General features: G+C 34.2%; 1 protein-coding gene across 1 annotated transcript in view; it reads right to left on the reverse strand.

The window, feature by feature from the left end:
• LOC145266691 (uncharacterized) overlaps positions 1 to 17,500 on the reverse strand; it is a 31,568-nt gene that overhangs the window by 5,710 nt on the left and 8,358 nt on the right. The window contains exons 4-6 of the mRNA XM_080122616.1: positions 10,679 to 10,772; positions 3,487 to 3,559; positions 339 to 488 (exon numbers count right to left, since the gene is read on the reverse strand). Coding sequence (XP_079978742.1) covers positions 339 to 488; positions 3,487 to 3,559; positions 10,679 to 10,772 — 317 coding nt within the window. The remainder of the gene's footprint in view (positions 1 to 338; positions 489 to 3,486; positions 3,560 to 10,678; positions 10,773 to 17,500) is intronic.

The following is a 17,500-nucleotide window of genomic DNA, read 5'->3' on the forward strand; positions in this document are numbered from 1 at the left end:
TCACCAAAATCTGTAGTAGTGTAAAACTAGTTCAGTTAGAATGATAAAAATTTTGGTCGTATGAGAACTATAGTCGAGCGTCGATAATTGCCCCAAAATCGAAAATTAAACAAAATATTGGGAGATCATTGCATTTTCGCCAGATTGTTGACATTTATTGGATGTGCATAATGTAAAAAAAAAAAACATAGTTTAATAATAATAAGGAAGAAGTGACTAGTCAGAATCAAATATCGACTTGCCTGATTCAAAGCTATCTCTATCAAACTTTGAGAATCTTACTGATCAAATTTTACATATATTATTTACATGCCTAAATCTGTGTGCGTCTTACTCACCTAAACACTGACTGCTGAAATTCGAGCTGGGATAGCGGCTTAAAAGGAAGCTGCAATTGGTGCAATTACGTTGGTCCACAGCAGAATATGTACCATTAGGGCAATCTTCACACCCAGTTTCGATTGCTTTCATACCGGCAGAACATTTCACTAGAAGAGGAAAGGAAATGGAAATGAGAAAAGCAAAGAAGATTAAAGAAAAACTTCAACAAAATAAGTTCAACGTATTTATATAATATTATCCTTGTCCCTCCATTAGTATGGCCGTTGTGTGTGTGTGTGTATATATATATATATATAACAAAACTGGTAATTAGTAAAAACCTGAAGAAGGTGGGCAATACTATTGCAGAGTAAATATATATTTTTTATTACTGTTGTATCTGTTTTAGTTACACATGTTTCTGTTACCAGATCGATGATACGATCCAGCAACTTCATCAGACTTGAACAGAACACACCTCCTTTTTTTTTCATCACCTTCTTCTAATATTGTCTTACAAATCATAATAACCACTTCTGTTCAAGTCTGACGAAGTTACTGGATCGTTGATACGATCCAGTAACAAAAACATGTGTAACTAAAACAGATAAAACGGTAATATATATGTGTGTGTGTGTGTGTGTGTGTGTGTGTGTGTGTGTGTGTGTGTGTGTTTTGTGACCAAGAGCGAAGGTCCGCTTGAAATATAAAAAATAACAATAAAATTAAATACAAAAAGTAACATCGTTTTTCATGCTTCAGAAAACCCTCATAACCTTTACATATATATATATATATATATATATATATATATATATATATATATATATATATATATATATATATATATATATGGGCAGGAGCTGCTAGAAAAGACTTGTCATACCTTGATAGGGTTCAAAATAGACTTCGTGGCCTAGTGGGAGATGTCCTTTTCTCTTCGCAGCAACCTCTATCTCACAGAAGAGATGTTGCGAGTTTGTCTCTGCTTTATCGTTATTTTCATGGAAAGTGTTCGACTGAGCTTCAATCTATGGTCCCCCCTCGCCAAACTTTCACAAGAAACACTAGACTAGCTGAAAACATTATCAATAATTTCCCCCACTCTTTATCTGTGCCTAAACCTAAACATAGATTCCATGATCAAAGCTTCTTTCTTAGAACTGCACGCCTGTGGAATTGTCTTCCGTTTTCCTGCTTTCCAGCTGTCTATAATATGGTTGTCTTCAAGTCCAACGTGAACAAGTTTCTGATGAGCCGTTCCACTTAAGTTAACAAATTTACCGAAATTCCATTACTATCGATTACTATATTGTCGTTTTGACTACTCTACACTCTTTAACCCTTATCCTTGAGTGGCCTATCGGACTTGATAAGTGGTGACGCCTATGTAAAATATATATATATATATAATGTACATACATACATACATACATACATACATACACATTTATTTACTATAATAATTATTAAAATAAACATCTTGTTATTGAAAATTTATTCAAATTTTCAAAAAAAAAACATAAACCTGTAAGAAAAATAAACAAAACTTTAATCATCCAACAAGGAATACAAATATGAGTAGCTAGTGTAATATAATAATTCTCAAGTTAAAATATTAAATTTTCTCAGTTGGTCATTTATTACTTTTCAAAAGGAATCCATTTCAATATTGTTTCGTAATGCGACTAATAAGTCTGTAAAATTATGTTATTGCTGCATATTTAGTCACATACTCTCCCGATGTTTACCTTAAAAAAACTTATACATATAATGTCTAATATATATATATATATATATATATATATATATATATATATATATATAAAATGAAAATTACAATTGAATTTACCAAAATGATCCAAGATGGTAAAATTAAAGTAAATTATAAATATTAAAGAATTAATATTTATAAACTTATCTCACCCAGATATAAAAGCTCGATAATACCAAATAGGAAATAGAGCTTATAATATGAGCAAACAGTTAATGAAATATGTTAAAAAACACTTTGAAATGAGTTAAAAACATATTTAATTTGAAAAGGAAACACTAGGTAAATGGATAGTCCTTAATCCGCGGAGTTTCGAAGAAATACTTTCCTTCTCATCAGAGGGTAGGAATTAGCAAAATGCAGGATCGGATTTTGCATGCAAAAGTATTTGATGAAACAACAAATAAGTCAAAGATCTTACTTGAAAACAAAATAAGTTAAGCAGAGGGAATATGGTAAACAAAAAGGTGATTACACATGAATGGATAGTCTGGTGGAAGATAAAAAAATCTAGTCACGGTATATATATATACACACATGCAGGGTAGAATGATAAATGATTCCATTTCCGTTTGATGAAAACCGGTTTTCTCTTTTTGTTGCAGACCATCTACTAGTAGTTGGCCAGTTGTGTACAAATCCCAAGAGCGATAGGATGTCCGAAAGTGACACAATGTTCAATGAACGAGATCTAAGATGCATCGCTGTACACTTATGCTCCCTCCTGATCCAAGTTATGACAACAGGACCATAGCCAGCGCCCTCAAAATGCATCGCTGGATTGCCACGAATAACAGAGATGTGAAAACAGGATGATGAAAACAAAGTTTCCGGCCACAGTTATCGTCTTTGGTGTGGTTTCAAGCGAGGGCCGCATCATGCCTCTTCTCATCTTCGAAGTCAACTTGAAAGTCAACACTAAAGTGTACCTGGATGTGTTGAAGAGTGTGGTGATCCTCCGGTGCAATCAGATAGCCGCTGGTAGACACTGGGTGTGGCAGCAGGACTCAGCGCCTAACCCGACAGTGCTACGACTTATACCCTTCTCTCACTGGCCCCCTTCTTCCCTGATATGAACCCGCTGGACTACTTTGTTTGGTCAAACGTTGAGAACATCACCAACATGACCTCCCACAACACCAAAGCCAGCCTGATTGCTGCCATTCACCGAGTATTTGCCAAGCTCCTGCTAGCGCTTGTGAAAAAGGCACGCTCCCAGTTCCCAGGCAGTTTTTTGCCGGCCAGGGTGCTCTTTCTCTAGAGCATTGGCTCTTCCATCACACTTTTTTAAACCCTTGTGTCACATCACCCCGCCGTGAGAGAAAGATAAATAAATTTCCTAACGTTAATAACATCTCCATTGTTCAAAGAGTTTATTTCACGATACTTACCACATGCGTCAACAACCAACATCGAATATGAGCAAGAAATCATCACTGAACAATCAACAAATGTTCCGTTTGTCTGAAAAAAGAAAAATTTTAAAGTCAATTCTTTTTTGTTTACTTTATTTATTGCTTAGTTGTTGTTTCACGACGTTTCGGCCAACTATTCCTCTGGCCTTCGTCAGATGGTAACACGACAGGATAGGAACTCCAGATCTCCTAATTGTATTCTCAGCAATCACTGCCATCTATAGTTGTTGTCGTCTCACTACGATTTGGCCAAGTAAGCCTCTGGTCGGCTTTGCATAGGATTGAAACCGCTATCTTCAGACAATTCTCACCTGGAACCATAAAGATTCAACGTCTCTATTCACTGCACCACAGGCCCCGAAGGGCGATCAAGGTTAGATTTTTTGGTCATATAAATCCACGTTTATTTATTATCTGATCTTCCATGGTCGGGTCCGTACCAAACGGTACATATATTTTTTTAAATTGGAATTCGTTATTTATTAATTTATTTACTCTTTACCGCCTGACGAAGGCCAGAGGAATAGTTGGCTGAAACGTCGTGAAACAACAACTGATAAAGATGAGGATAATAGCCTGCAATAAAATAAATTAATTAATAATACTCATCTCAATAATGAATTCCAATTAAAAAAAAAGGTATATGAATTTTTTTTTATTTACTTTTTTTTTTCGACCTAAACAAGGCGTATGAAATGCAAACCATTTAGAGCAGCCATTTTCAACCTTTCCTCCATTATTGAATCCTCGGTTTTACGTATTTCTCCATTCACCCCCTACTCCCATACAATAAATAAATAAATAAATAAAATCCATGACTATCGTAAAGTGACAGAAAAACAAGAAGGTGAAAAGGTGCTACATTATAGGAAGCTGCAAGCATTGGTTTCTTCTCAGATACAAAGCCAAGTTTGGTCAGTGTTCCTGCAACCTTAAACCTAGCTCTCTTTTTTTTTTACATAGGTATAACCACTTATCAAGGCACAGAGACTATTCGAGGATAAGGGTTAAGAGTGTACAGTAGTCAATTGGATAATATAGTAATCGTTAGTAATGGAAATTCGGTAAATTTGTTAACTTAAGTGGAACGGCTCATCAAGAACTTGTTTATGTTGGACTTGAAGACAACCATATTGTAGTCAGCCGGAAAGCAGGAAAACGGAAGACAATTCCACAGGCGTGCAGTTCTAAGAAAGAAGCTTTGTTCATGGAATCAACGTTTAGGTTTAGGCACAGATAAAGAGTGGGGGAAATTATTGATAGTGTTTTCAGCTAGACGAGTGTTTCTTGTGAAAGTTTCACAAAAGGGGACCATAGATTAAAGCTCAGTCGAGCACTTGCTCTAATGTAGCACGATCATCGGATGTGAAGCTTCCAGATGTTTTTTCAGTCTTGAAGGTTTCAGTGACCCATTTCCAAGAACACTTAAGCACATAAGACACTGCTCCTCCACACCATCCACAACAATGAAATCAAAGCCATGTTGGACATAATGAATCCAGGTATTTTCTTTTTTACATTGGAGTCGCCATTTATCAAGGCCCAGATGCCACTCGAGGATAATGGTTAATGAGTGTACAGTAGTCAATGGGGTGATATCGTAGTAATCGTTAGTAGTGTAAATTTGGTAAATTGGATTACTTAAGGGAACGGTTCAACAAGAATTTATTTACATTGAACTTGAAGACAAATTGTAGTCAGCTGGAAAGCAGGCAAACGGAAGAGAGTTCCACAGGCATGCAGTTCAAAGAAAGAAGCTTTGTTCATGGAATCTACATTTTGATTTAGGCACAGATAAAGAGTGAGAAAATTATTGACAGTGGTTTCAGCTAGACGAGTTTTTCATGAAAGTTTGACGATAGATTGGAGCTCAGGCGAGCACTTGCCATGGAAATAACGATAAAGCAGAGACAGACTCATAACGTCTCTTCTGTGGGAAAGAGGTTGCAGGGAAGAGAAAAGAGCATTCCCCACTAAACTACAAAGTCTATTTTGTACTCTGTCAAGGCAGAATAAGCTGTTTTTAGCAGCTCCTGCCCAGATGTGACAGCAGTACTCCATCCTTGAACGTACTTGGCTTTTATATAGATAGAGAATTGCATCAGCAGTGAGATATCTACTGGAGTGGTAGAAGGATTTCACCATTTTTCCAGCGACCTTGGCAACAGATTTGATGTACATGTTCCATTTCAGATCAGGAGTAAAGGTCAATCCCAGAAGCTTGTCAAAACATGGAGCCTCCCCAAGACAAGAGCCATCCATTTCAATTAATGCCAGATGGGGATCAGAACGTTGATGATGTAAAGATAGAAGCTTGGTTTTAGATGCCTTAAAAGTAATCAGCCACTCCTTCCTCCACCCCAGACTTCCTGCACATAATCTTATTTCCAAACACATTAGCATAAATTAATTTCTAACTTCCAGTGGAAAATCCAGGTTCAATGTTAGTTCAGTGGTCAACATGATTATGCCGTATCCTTGTTAAGAATCTCTGAATTGGAGAGTTATTCAACATTTCATGTACTTCTTACGATATCGTTGGCAACCATCCATTTCAGGAGACGATGGTGTAACTCTTATAATCAATATTATTATTAAAAATTATCATCATCATTTATCATAAATATCGCAGTCACCAACTTATTTAACCCCCCCCCCTCATTACCTTCTATTTTTAATTATCATTATCACATAATCATATAAATGAAGTAGATGATTATATCTAAGCATGGAGATGAATTAATTATATACATCTTGAAATTTATTATTATTATTATTATTATTATTGTTATTATTATTATTATTATTATTATTATTATTATTGCTATATAACTTTTAAAGCTCTACTGTAGTAAATAAGTAAAAAGCTATGGTGGAATGAGGGTGGGGGGAGTGGACGAGGATGGGAGATGAATGGGAAGAAGGAAGACAAGCCTTAGAATCACCACCAATAAATTATTTATGGCTTCCCCTTTTCATTCTTTCTCTTTCCCTTCTTTCTTCCTTTCTTATTTATTTCCTTCCTTTCTCCCTTGTGTCTTTTTCTTTTCTTCCTTATCTCTTAACCTCTTCACTAGGGATGATGTAGTAGGGTGGGGATGGCCCCATAAACATTTTAGTCCAATTAAAAGCATTTTTATAACTGAATAACTCAATTAAATCTGAAATCCCTTTTAGCAAAGATATATCAGATTCACATTCACCCACTGGTTGAACCTACACACACTAGTAACACACATGCATACGAATACCATTCTTTAATCCCCCATCTTTTTCCATTCATTCCCATATCTCAGCACAGACTCAAATCTGCACCCCTATTGGGTCTTATTTACATACAATCAAATCTTATTTGTCACAACATTTGATGGAACCTCCTGATATTAACTCCCTGTGATGAAGAAGGCCTGATATTTTCATTACAAACTTTGCTTTAGTATAAGGTGTATCACCTGAAGAGATCTCTAGTTACTGGTAGCTAGCTGACTGAAACATGCTCATGACTGTGTAGAAACATATGACTACTTATGTAAAAACAAACAAAGAGTATATATATATATATATATATATATATATATATATATATATATATATATATATATATGTTTTGAGAAAAATAGAAAAACCGAATGAAATTATTAAAATAATCAACGTTACGTCCTTATTTCAGAGGACATCTTCAAGCAAACAATTAATAAAACAAACATGTTAAAAAACACTTTGAAAAAGAGTTAAAAACATATTTAATCTGAAAAGGAAACACTTGATAAGTGGATAGTCCTTAATCCGCGGAGTTTTGAAGAAATACCTTCCTTCTCATCAGAGGGTAGGAATTAGCAAAATGCGGGATCGGATTATATATATATATATATATATATATATATATATATATATATATATATATATATGGTCTGTTTATTATACAAATTGAACTCTGTCCTACATTGAACACTCTTTAATAATCATTGGATTTACATCTAGGAAACCAATCCATATATATATATATATATACTATAATAATTATTAAATACTTACAGACACTAGTGTTTCATCCTTTTGGGAATCGTCAGTGCAGGACGTCATGATTAACACCGGGCGATAGATTCAAACATGGCAACACACACACACACACACACACACACACACACACACACACACACACACACACACACACACACACACACATATTCAAGCACGTCTGTTTGAACACGACAGAGTTATTCTTTTCTCCGATTCTTTTGGATATATTTTCAATTGGACAAGCAATCTTTTTTTATTTCAGCTGGCATGTTGTATATTATGGCGCCCAAAAGTTGTTGTTCAGCCATATTCTTCTCAAGCGCTTTCTTTCGGTACATCCGATCGTCGTCAGAAGCGGTTGTTGTTGTTGTTGTCATTTTCTATTTCTTTTTCTTTGAGGCTTGGTGTATTTATAGCTTGGGGGGGGGGAGGGGGGTTATAACGGTGGGAGTAGGATGGTTAGGGCGAATTATTTTTATTTTTAATTTCGATTTTCTTATGTTATATTTTATTTATTTCGTTTCGTGTTAGTATATTCGTTCCGGTATTAAATGAGATCCGGTGTGAAAAGGGGCTGTAGTTTTTTTTATAAGTATGGCTTCTAGTAATTTTAGTCGTTGTGTGCAGTTGTTAAGGTATCGAATTTTAGTATTTTTAGTTAAGATATTTCTAATGTCTGACGACTTTAGGTTTTTATTATGAGATGTTAGATGCTGTTTTATTGCACTATTGTCAGCTAAATGATAGGTTAGTCGTCGGGAGAGTGTTGTTGTGGTGTGGCCTATGTATGCGTGGTATGAATTTTTAGAGTGGGTTCGGGGACATTCTTCGAAGGGGCAAATAAATATTTAACTATAAAGTTGTTATTGTTTCTCCATTACCATAGAAACACATGTTAGATATGCAGATCTTTTCTCAAATGTAAAAATGTGAGAGATGAACTATCGATTTTCGTTTTACTAATCGTTTAAAATCAATAGATATTCATTATTTTAGTATTACTATCATAGAATATTTTTCTTTACAGAAAATAAAATAAAAATTCATATCATAGAATATTTTTCTTTATAGAAAATCAAATAAAAAATCATATCATAGAATATTTTTCTTTACAGAAAATCAAATAAAAAAGCCAATTAAAAGAATCGTTTTTGGCATCGGAAAATAGGCATAAATTTTTCCGATACACATTTCGATACTTCAAAAATGGTTCGATTTTTTTGATTTCCAATGCCTATTCCGATTAATCGTCCCAACACTAATATATATATATATATATATATATATATATATATATATGAGATATTAATCAGAATCGGCATTGGAAATCGAAAAAATCGGAACATTTTTGGAGTATCGAAATCGGTATCGGAAAAATGTGTGCCTATTTTCCGATATATATTGCCCAGGTGTTTGGAGGTGTATGCTGAGCAAAAAAAAAAAAAAAATAAAGTTAAATTTTTTTAACTTTGACCCCTATTATGAACCTTTAAAATGTATTGTTTTGGGCTCAAATCAAGTTATTAAGTTAGATCCATGTTCAAGAAACCTATATCTAAAATTTCAAGTGTTTAGACCTTAAATTGTCGGAGGAGTTTGGTAGAGTTCTCAAAGGTCAAATCGTTAAACTTTGACCCCTTAACAGCCAAATTTCTGGCCGAAAACAGATCACATCGATTTTCCCAAATCTCAGTACCCTGTATATCAAATTTCGAGTGTGCAGACTAAAAATTGACAGAGTTATTGCGTAGGGAAATGGACACACACACACACACACACACACACACACACACACACACACACACACACACGTTCACTTTTATATATATACTAGCATTTCAGCCCGGCGTTGCCCGGGTGTTTGGATATGTATGTTGAGCAAAAAAAAAAAAAAAAAAGTGGTAGTAGGAAGTCAGGCTCGAACCCGTACCGCAAAGGAGGTAAAACCTAACGTTTATGCTGTTACGACCACCGCCAAACCGGAAGCAACATTTTTTTAAAATTAAGGCTATAGAATCTAAAGGAGAGGATAACTTTCAAAAATATCGGCGAAAAAAGTGACCCCCACCCCTGTAGAAAAGTGCCTAGTTGAAGGGGAAGATATTAATGTTTTTAGCCAATTTTTCGATACTAGCATTTCAGCCTGGCGTTGCCCGGGTGTTTGGATGTGTATGTTGAGCAAAAAAAAAAAAAAAAAAAGTGGTAGTAGGAAGTAAGGCTCGAACCCGTACCGCAAAGGAGGAAAAAAAACGAGGTAAAACCTAACGTTTATGCTGTTACGACCACCGCCAAACCGGAAGCAACATTTTTTTAAAATTAAGGCTATAGAATCTAAAGGAGAGGATAACTTTCAAAAATATCGGTGAAAAAAGTGACCCCCACCCCTGTAGAAAAGTGCCTAGTTGAAGGGGAAGATAATGTTTTTAGACAATTTTTCGATATTTGTCATATGAAAGGTCGAACTTTAAAACGATACTGATCTTGGTAAAATTTGTCGCCTTTATTGAAAGTTTAAGGCAGACATGCAAACAGACATACATACATACATTTATATATTAGTAACTAAAAATTTCGACCCAAAATGATGAAAGCTTGCCCTATCTCTGAATACCCTTTATGTAAAATTTCAAATATTTAGACCAGAAATTGTCTGAGTAATTTGGAAGAGACTGCAGAGGTCAATTTTTTTTAACTTTGACCCCTATTATGACCTCATAAAATTTATTGTTGTGGGCTCAAATCAAGTTATTAAGTTAGATCCATGTCCAAGGAACCTATATCTAAAATTTCAAGTGCGTAGGCCCCAAATTGTCGAAGGAGTTTGGTAGAATTCTCAAAGGTCAAATCGTTGAACTTTGACCCCTTAATAACCAAATTTCTGGCCAAAAACCGATCACGTCGATTTTCCCAAATCTCAGTACCCTGTATATCAAATTTCGAGTGTGTAGACTAAAAATTGACAGAGTTATGGCGTAGGGAAATGTACACACACACACACACACACACACACACACACACACACACACACACACACACACACACACACACATACACGTTCACTTTTATATATATATATATATATATAGATAGATAGATAGATAGATAGATAGATATGTGTGTGTGTGTGTAATATTTATGGTTTACTTACCAACTGATATTTGTTTACATTGACTTTACAATCTTGTAGTAATATATTAAATGCTTGTGTGACTTCATTTGTAACATTTGAATGAATATCAATCCTAAAAAAAAAAAAAACAGAAAAGAAAATTCATGAAAAGACATAATTTTGTACATTATGATAAAGTCGTGTTTCTTCTAGCTTCAAAACGTAAAAACGATATCTTTCATGTTAACTTACCCGACATTTCCCGTCTGACTACAATCTCTAAACTAAACTGCATGTGTCTCAAAATCTATCTGATTACGCCATTAACTCCTGTAACATTAGGATCTCCTGATACTATTACTAAAATCATCTCCATTGTTTCTGTTCTAACATTCTTGTTTGTTTTAACATTCCTACGTTTACATTCCTGATACATTCCTACCAAAATCTTAAAAATATCTTTCATCTTGATACATATTTTTCAGACATCAAAAACGGCGGTCATAATAATAATAATCGTTCAAATTACTTGGCATCCCAGGCAATTTTACAATGATCTAGTTGGGGACCCATCGCGGTGCACCAGGAGAAAGCTTCACAAGCCTCCCCGCAGTGACCTAGTCCACAATACATTGTAGTCTACATTGCACTGTAGAGAACCTACTGTTGATTTTATAAAATTATTTTTTATATATGATAGTTTGACTTAAGGTTTAAAATGCAACAGTCAAGTATCATGGTTCAATTGTACTCAAAACAAACATTTATTTCGAATGCGCTCCTGTCATATCAAAGAACCTACAAAAATAGGTTTAAGACTCCAAAAAAGTCATGCTAGAATTCTCTGCAAGAACCCGTGATGTAGTGGATAGTGTACTTGGTAAAATTCGTTTGTAATTTACACTGTTCTGGAGGTTGAAGGTTCAATCTACAGTGCGGGGCAACACTCGAAAATACAATTGCAAATTACTTAGGATTTCTACTCAGTCATGGTTGACGGAACAAGAGCATGCTACCTCCGTGGATTAAATAAAGGGCTTCGTTTGAAATTTTGTGGTGATTCAAAAGTTTGACAAAAAGAGTCTTGAATTCGACAAGATATACCTGAAGAAAGTCGGAGGTTATATTGACCAAAAACGTTCTGCAAATAGCACAAGATTAAAACAGTAATCTATATATTAATACGATATTTTCTGTGTCACTGTTACATCTTTTTTTTCTTCTTCCGAGTGATTGTCGTTTTATTGTTATAACCTTCAATTTCTTGTAATAAATAATTTTACCAAAGATTTGGTTTCGGTTTCGAGTATAGCTGATGGCACTCAAGTCATCTATCTTTTTATAAATGATTTTACTAAGAATTCTTCATAATTTTTACTTTTGGTTTCGATTATAGGTGAAAGAAATCAATTTATATATATATATATATACTAGCTGTACCCTGCCACGCGTTGCTGTGGCTCAAATTGGCGCAATGGAAAAAGTTCCAAAATGAGAAAAAGCATGTTTCTTATAGGTTTAATTTTTCATTTCGTATGGGTACACAGTTTTTGTTGTTCCATTTTCTTAACTGATATAGAGATTTTCTGGTTTGGTGACTCTTGAATACATAACAAATTGTCCATGTGAAAAAAGTCAATGTGTAACTGCAAGCCACACAATTGTAAAGATTGTTCTCTGCGCTTTGTTGATGGTTATTGCAAACGACAATAAAATTGGGAAGTGCAATTTCCTAAAGTGTAATGATGTATCCGGTGGAATCATAGGAATGCATGGGAGGAAGATATATTCATCTGTAAAAAGTCCTGTTATGATTGTTGTTTCTATGATATTGTTTGTTAATTTTTTTTACTGCAAACCATGTGCATTTGTAAAGCTTGGATTGATTTATCTTTCACAACATGATAAATAGTATGTTAAATTTCAGTTGCAATACATACGGTGGCATCCCTGGCAAATATAGCTGTTGCATAATTAACTACTTTACCTACTTTCACAACAGTGTCGATAGATTTGTATTTGACTACCTCATTTGGAATTTTACATTGAATAATAGCGTGGACGTCTTTGTATTGACCTGCAAGAATAGCTCGTTCACCCAGTCAAGTGGAATTCTTATAATTTGAATATCTGCAAAAATCTAACTCTTCTTTTGATGTAATAAAATTACAGAAGTTAAAAGTCAAAGAATTTTGCCCTTAAATCTGATCAGCTGGCACTTTTCCGTACCCAATTTCCCACAAGTGATGCAAATATTTCTGTGCGGATCGAACAGTCTGCAACTGGATATGCATATTTTGAGTTAAGTTTAATGTCTTCACATGGCACAAAAAAGTAGAGTATTTGAGGCAAGCATTTATTTCATCTGCTGGTGTTGATTGAATAGGTAACATTTGTCTGAAATCTCCTGCAAGCAATATTACTGCATTCTCAAATGGTCTGACATTGCCATGCAAATCTTGTAAGGATCGACCAAGAGCCTCAAGTGATTTTTTGCGTATCATTGTGCATTCATCCTAAACAATAAGTTTGCATTTCTGCAATATTTTTCCCCATATTGGATGTTTTGGAGATGTCGAACATGAGATTTTTGAAAAATTGAATGTTTCAAAGTAGAATAAATAATTCTTCTACTTGGCAGCAAGGTCGCAGGTATTCCTCATGCAGCAAGGGCTAAGGCTATGTCATTTTGTTACCGAATGGCTGCCAAAATCAATTTAATTAGAAATTATTCTCACAGTCAGTAAATTAGGTGACTAAAATAGGATTTATCCATGTTTTGACAATGCCTTATTCACTGTAATTAATTTAGGAGACTAAAATACGATGAGGGATTAGAGATCGACAGATAGAGAGGAAGATATATAGATAGAAAAGAGAAAGGGAGAGGAAAATAGAGAAAGAGAAGGAGATTTTTTTTTTTTTACATGGAGGTCACCACTTATCAAGGCCCAAGGGCCACTCGGGGATAAGGGTTATTGTGTGTACAGTAATCAATGGGATAGTGTAGTAATAGTATTGGAGAATTGATAAAGTGTCATTACTTAAGGGGGCGGTTCATCAGGAATTTGTTTGTGTTGGACTTGAAGACATCCAGGTTGAAGTCGGGAGGGAAACAGGCAAGCAGAACAGAGTTCTACAGGCGTGCAGTTCTAAGAAAGAAGCTTTGTTTATGGAATCTACGTTTTGATTTAGGCACAGATAAGGAGTGGGGAAAATTATTGACGGTGGTTTCAGCTAGTCGGGTGTTTTTTGAAAAAGATTGGCGAGGGGGGACCAGAGATTGGAGTTCAGACAAGCACTTGCCATGGAAATAATGATAGAACAAAGACAGGCTCGCAACGTCTCTTCTGTGGGAGAGAGGTTGCAGGGAAGAGAAAAGGGCATCCCCCACCAAGCCACGAAGTCTATTTTGTACTCTGTCAAGGCAGGATAGGCTCATTTTAGCAGCTCCTGCCCAGATGTGGCAGTAGTACTCCATCTTTGGACGTACTTGGCTTTTATATAGATAGAGAATTGCATCATTAGTGAGATATCTTCTGGAGCGGTAGAAGGATCCCACCATTTTCCCAGCAACCTTGGCTACAGACTTGATGTATGTGTTCCATTTCAGATCAGGAGTAAAGGTCAAACCCAGAAGCTTATCAAAACATGGGGCCTCCCCTAGACGAGAGCCATCCATTTCAATTGATGCCAGAGACAGAGAGAGGGGAAGAGTTAGAAACAGAGAGGGGCGAGAGAGGAAAGTAGAGAGAGATAGAGGGAGTTAGAGAGAGAAAGGGACTCAAAGAGAGATGGAGAGGGTGATATAGATAGAAAGATAGTTTGAGAGAGGGAAAGGGAGAGATGGATGGAGAGAGATATTAAGAGAGGAAGAGAGAGGGGGAGAGAAACAGAAGGTAAACTACACTTCATCGTTTTTTTCCTCGTTCAGTAGAGAAATCTTTCGAGACTGAGGCAATTTTAATTTTTTGTTACTATCCAGAGTACCCTTCTTTTTTTTCGGGAGCTAGATTTTCCACACATTAGAAACCGACCAGGTTATCTGTACTTTCACCTAACAAATTAATAAAAGAAAAAGATATTGTAAAATTTGAATGTAGCGTGAAAATACTATTTTAAAAAATAGCACGATAACATAAGTGCATAAGTGCCACTTTAGGTACTCCCTGGGCGTTGAGATCCATGGCGACCCGCATAATTATTTAATGGTCGCTCCCTTAGCCCCTCCCCCCCCTAGTCAAGGCTAATGCATGCGCACGTAACATTTTTTTATTTACTGACGTTGGCTTAGAACTAAACGATTTATTGATAATTTCGTAACCCTTAAACGCATGGCAGAAGATTTAAATTGGTTCATCATTGTTGTAATGAAAAAAAAAAGTTTCATTCAACACAAAACCAAAAACAAATATTAATGATAAATGATTTATTATTGTATTCATTGAAATTTACTAATTTTTAAATAAAAAAAGTAAAAAAAAAAGTTAATAAAAAAATAGTTGCTTATGTGCGCATGTGCAAATGTTCGTAAAAGTGAGAAATTATTTTAATCATTTAAAAAACTTGGTATTTTTTTTTTTTTTTTTTTAGATTAGGTCCACCTTATAATCACCCCCAACCTCCTCATCTTAAGAACAGCTTTCGGAATTAACACCATTTTTGGAGGGGGGGTGAAAAATATTTGCAAAATTTAACTGATATTTTTCTTGTCAGCATACCCACCCGAAAATACTATTTAAAAAAAAAAGGAGGGGTTCAGTGCCCGTTGCAGAGAAGTAGATTTATTCATCAATAAAAGTCGTCATTTAAAAAAGAAAATTGTGGAGGTGGACCTAAATGTAAATATTTACCAAAAAAATTATCCACTCATGTAAATTAAAAATGTCTGTAAAAGTGAGAAATTATCAATACATGGTTTATTTTTTTTGTTGTTTTTTTTTAATATTCATGAAAAGAGTTAAGCCAACGTATGTAAATACATGAATTACAAATGTTTGTAAAAGTGAGAAATTATTAATAAATGTTTAGTAACTTTTTTCTTTTAATATTCATAAAGAGTAAAACTTTTTTTCCAATATTCATGAAAAGAGTTAAGCCAACGTAAATAAATAATATTTGTAAATGTGCAAAAGGCAACGTAAGTAAATAAATGATAAATGTTACGTGCGCATGCGTTAGTCTTGACTAAGGGGGGGGGCTAAGGGAGCGACTATTAAATAATTCTGCTTGTCTCCATGGAACTCAACGCCCAAAGAGTACCCACTTTATTTTAAATATTTATTTTCCAAAGGACTGTTTGTATTTTAAATGTAGAAACATCAAAAAAAAAAAAAAAAAAAAAACATCAACAGAAAAACAAACAAACAAACAAACAAACAAAAAACTACCGTTTATTTGTATTTCTTATTAAATGTTTGTAGAAAATCTAATTTTTTTTTTGTCAAATAAATAAATTTCAAGCAATTTTTGCAATAAATAATAAATAGCAACTTCGTTAATTTTACGACTCTCCCCAGCATATTATAAACACCCTAATCTCCTCATGTTAAAACGGCTTTTAGAATGAACACCCCCAACCTCCCCATGTTAAGAACGGCTTCCGAGGTTTGTGGAAGGGCGTCTTTAATTTGAAAGCCGTTTTTAACATGAGAAGGTTAGGGTATTTATAATACGCTGAGGCATGTTGTAAAAATGAAACAGTTCAGAAAAAGATTAAACAAACTTTTTTTATGTAAAAAATGCCGTGAAAGAAACTAAACAATTAAAACGCAATGTTTGGTGAGTGAAAAGCCTTAAGATAAACAAAGGAATTTAAAATTTTAAAAATTGGTAAGATACATAAATGTATTTAAATTTTAAAAATAGGGCATTTTTTGTGTGTTAATGCAGAGAGTGATCCGCACTATTTTTTAAGTCGTATTTCCACATTTAATTAAAGTTTTATGATATGTTTTTTTTATTCAATTGTAAGGTTAAAGTACAGAATAGGTACAAAATACCCTACCCTCCCCATGTTAAGAATGGGTTTTGCAAATAATAACTTTATTATTTCAGTATGGATCACTCTCTGCATGAGTACCTTTTTTTTTTTTTACTTATCTTGTAATTCGAGAGTCGTTGAAACGGACGTTACCGGAAATAAAACCGGGCAGTCTCGCAGAAACAACTTACAAAAAAATATTTTTATTTTAATTAATATTTTTATAATTCGCAATGTTAAATTATATTAATAACATGCAAACATTTCTTGACTTTACGGATATATTTTCTGAAAATTTCAATTAAATTGGTAATGTAGAAATATGGTTTTATCGACTTTGAACGAACCAAGAATTACATTTATATATATATATATATATATATATATATATATATATATATATATATATATATATATATATATATATATATATACTTGAGCTAATCCCAGTTAAATGAAAATTGCTCAATATACCAGATAGAACAAATAAATCATAATTTAGTAATTTAAATTTTATGATGTGAAATGGTTAAATTTCAAATCTAGAATTTTTATTATATGCAAGACAAAGAATACATTTCAATAAGTATATCTCCTTCACCTATAGGTTTTCGATGTTTACCATCTCCTCAGAGGAGAAAATATTAGCAAATATTATAAAAGGTTTATACCTAATTTGCTAAATGCAATAAACATAGAAAATCATAATTAAAAGTTTTTAAATCATAGAGTAAGGGACATTATATATTGGTTCAGAATGAAAAGGATATTGAACTTCATATCGAAATTGCATCGTAAATCCTGAAGTGAGTGTTTGCTAGCAGAGAGGTAAAATGATGCAATGCTTGATTTTTTCACGGCACAATGGAAACAATCCG

The sequence above is a fragment of the Euprymna scolopes genome, chromosome 41 (assembly GCF_053919585.1).
Source record: "Euprymna scolopes isolate OS-2025 chromosome 41, ASM5391958v1, whole genome shotgun sequence".
Classification (NCBI taxonomy): Eukaryota; Metazoa; Mollusca; class Cephalopoda; order Sepiida; family Sepiolidae; genus Euprymna; species Euprymna scolopes.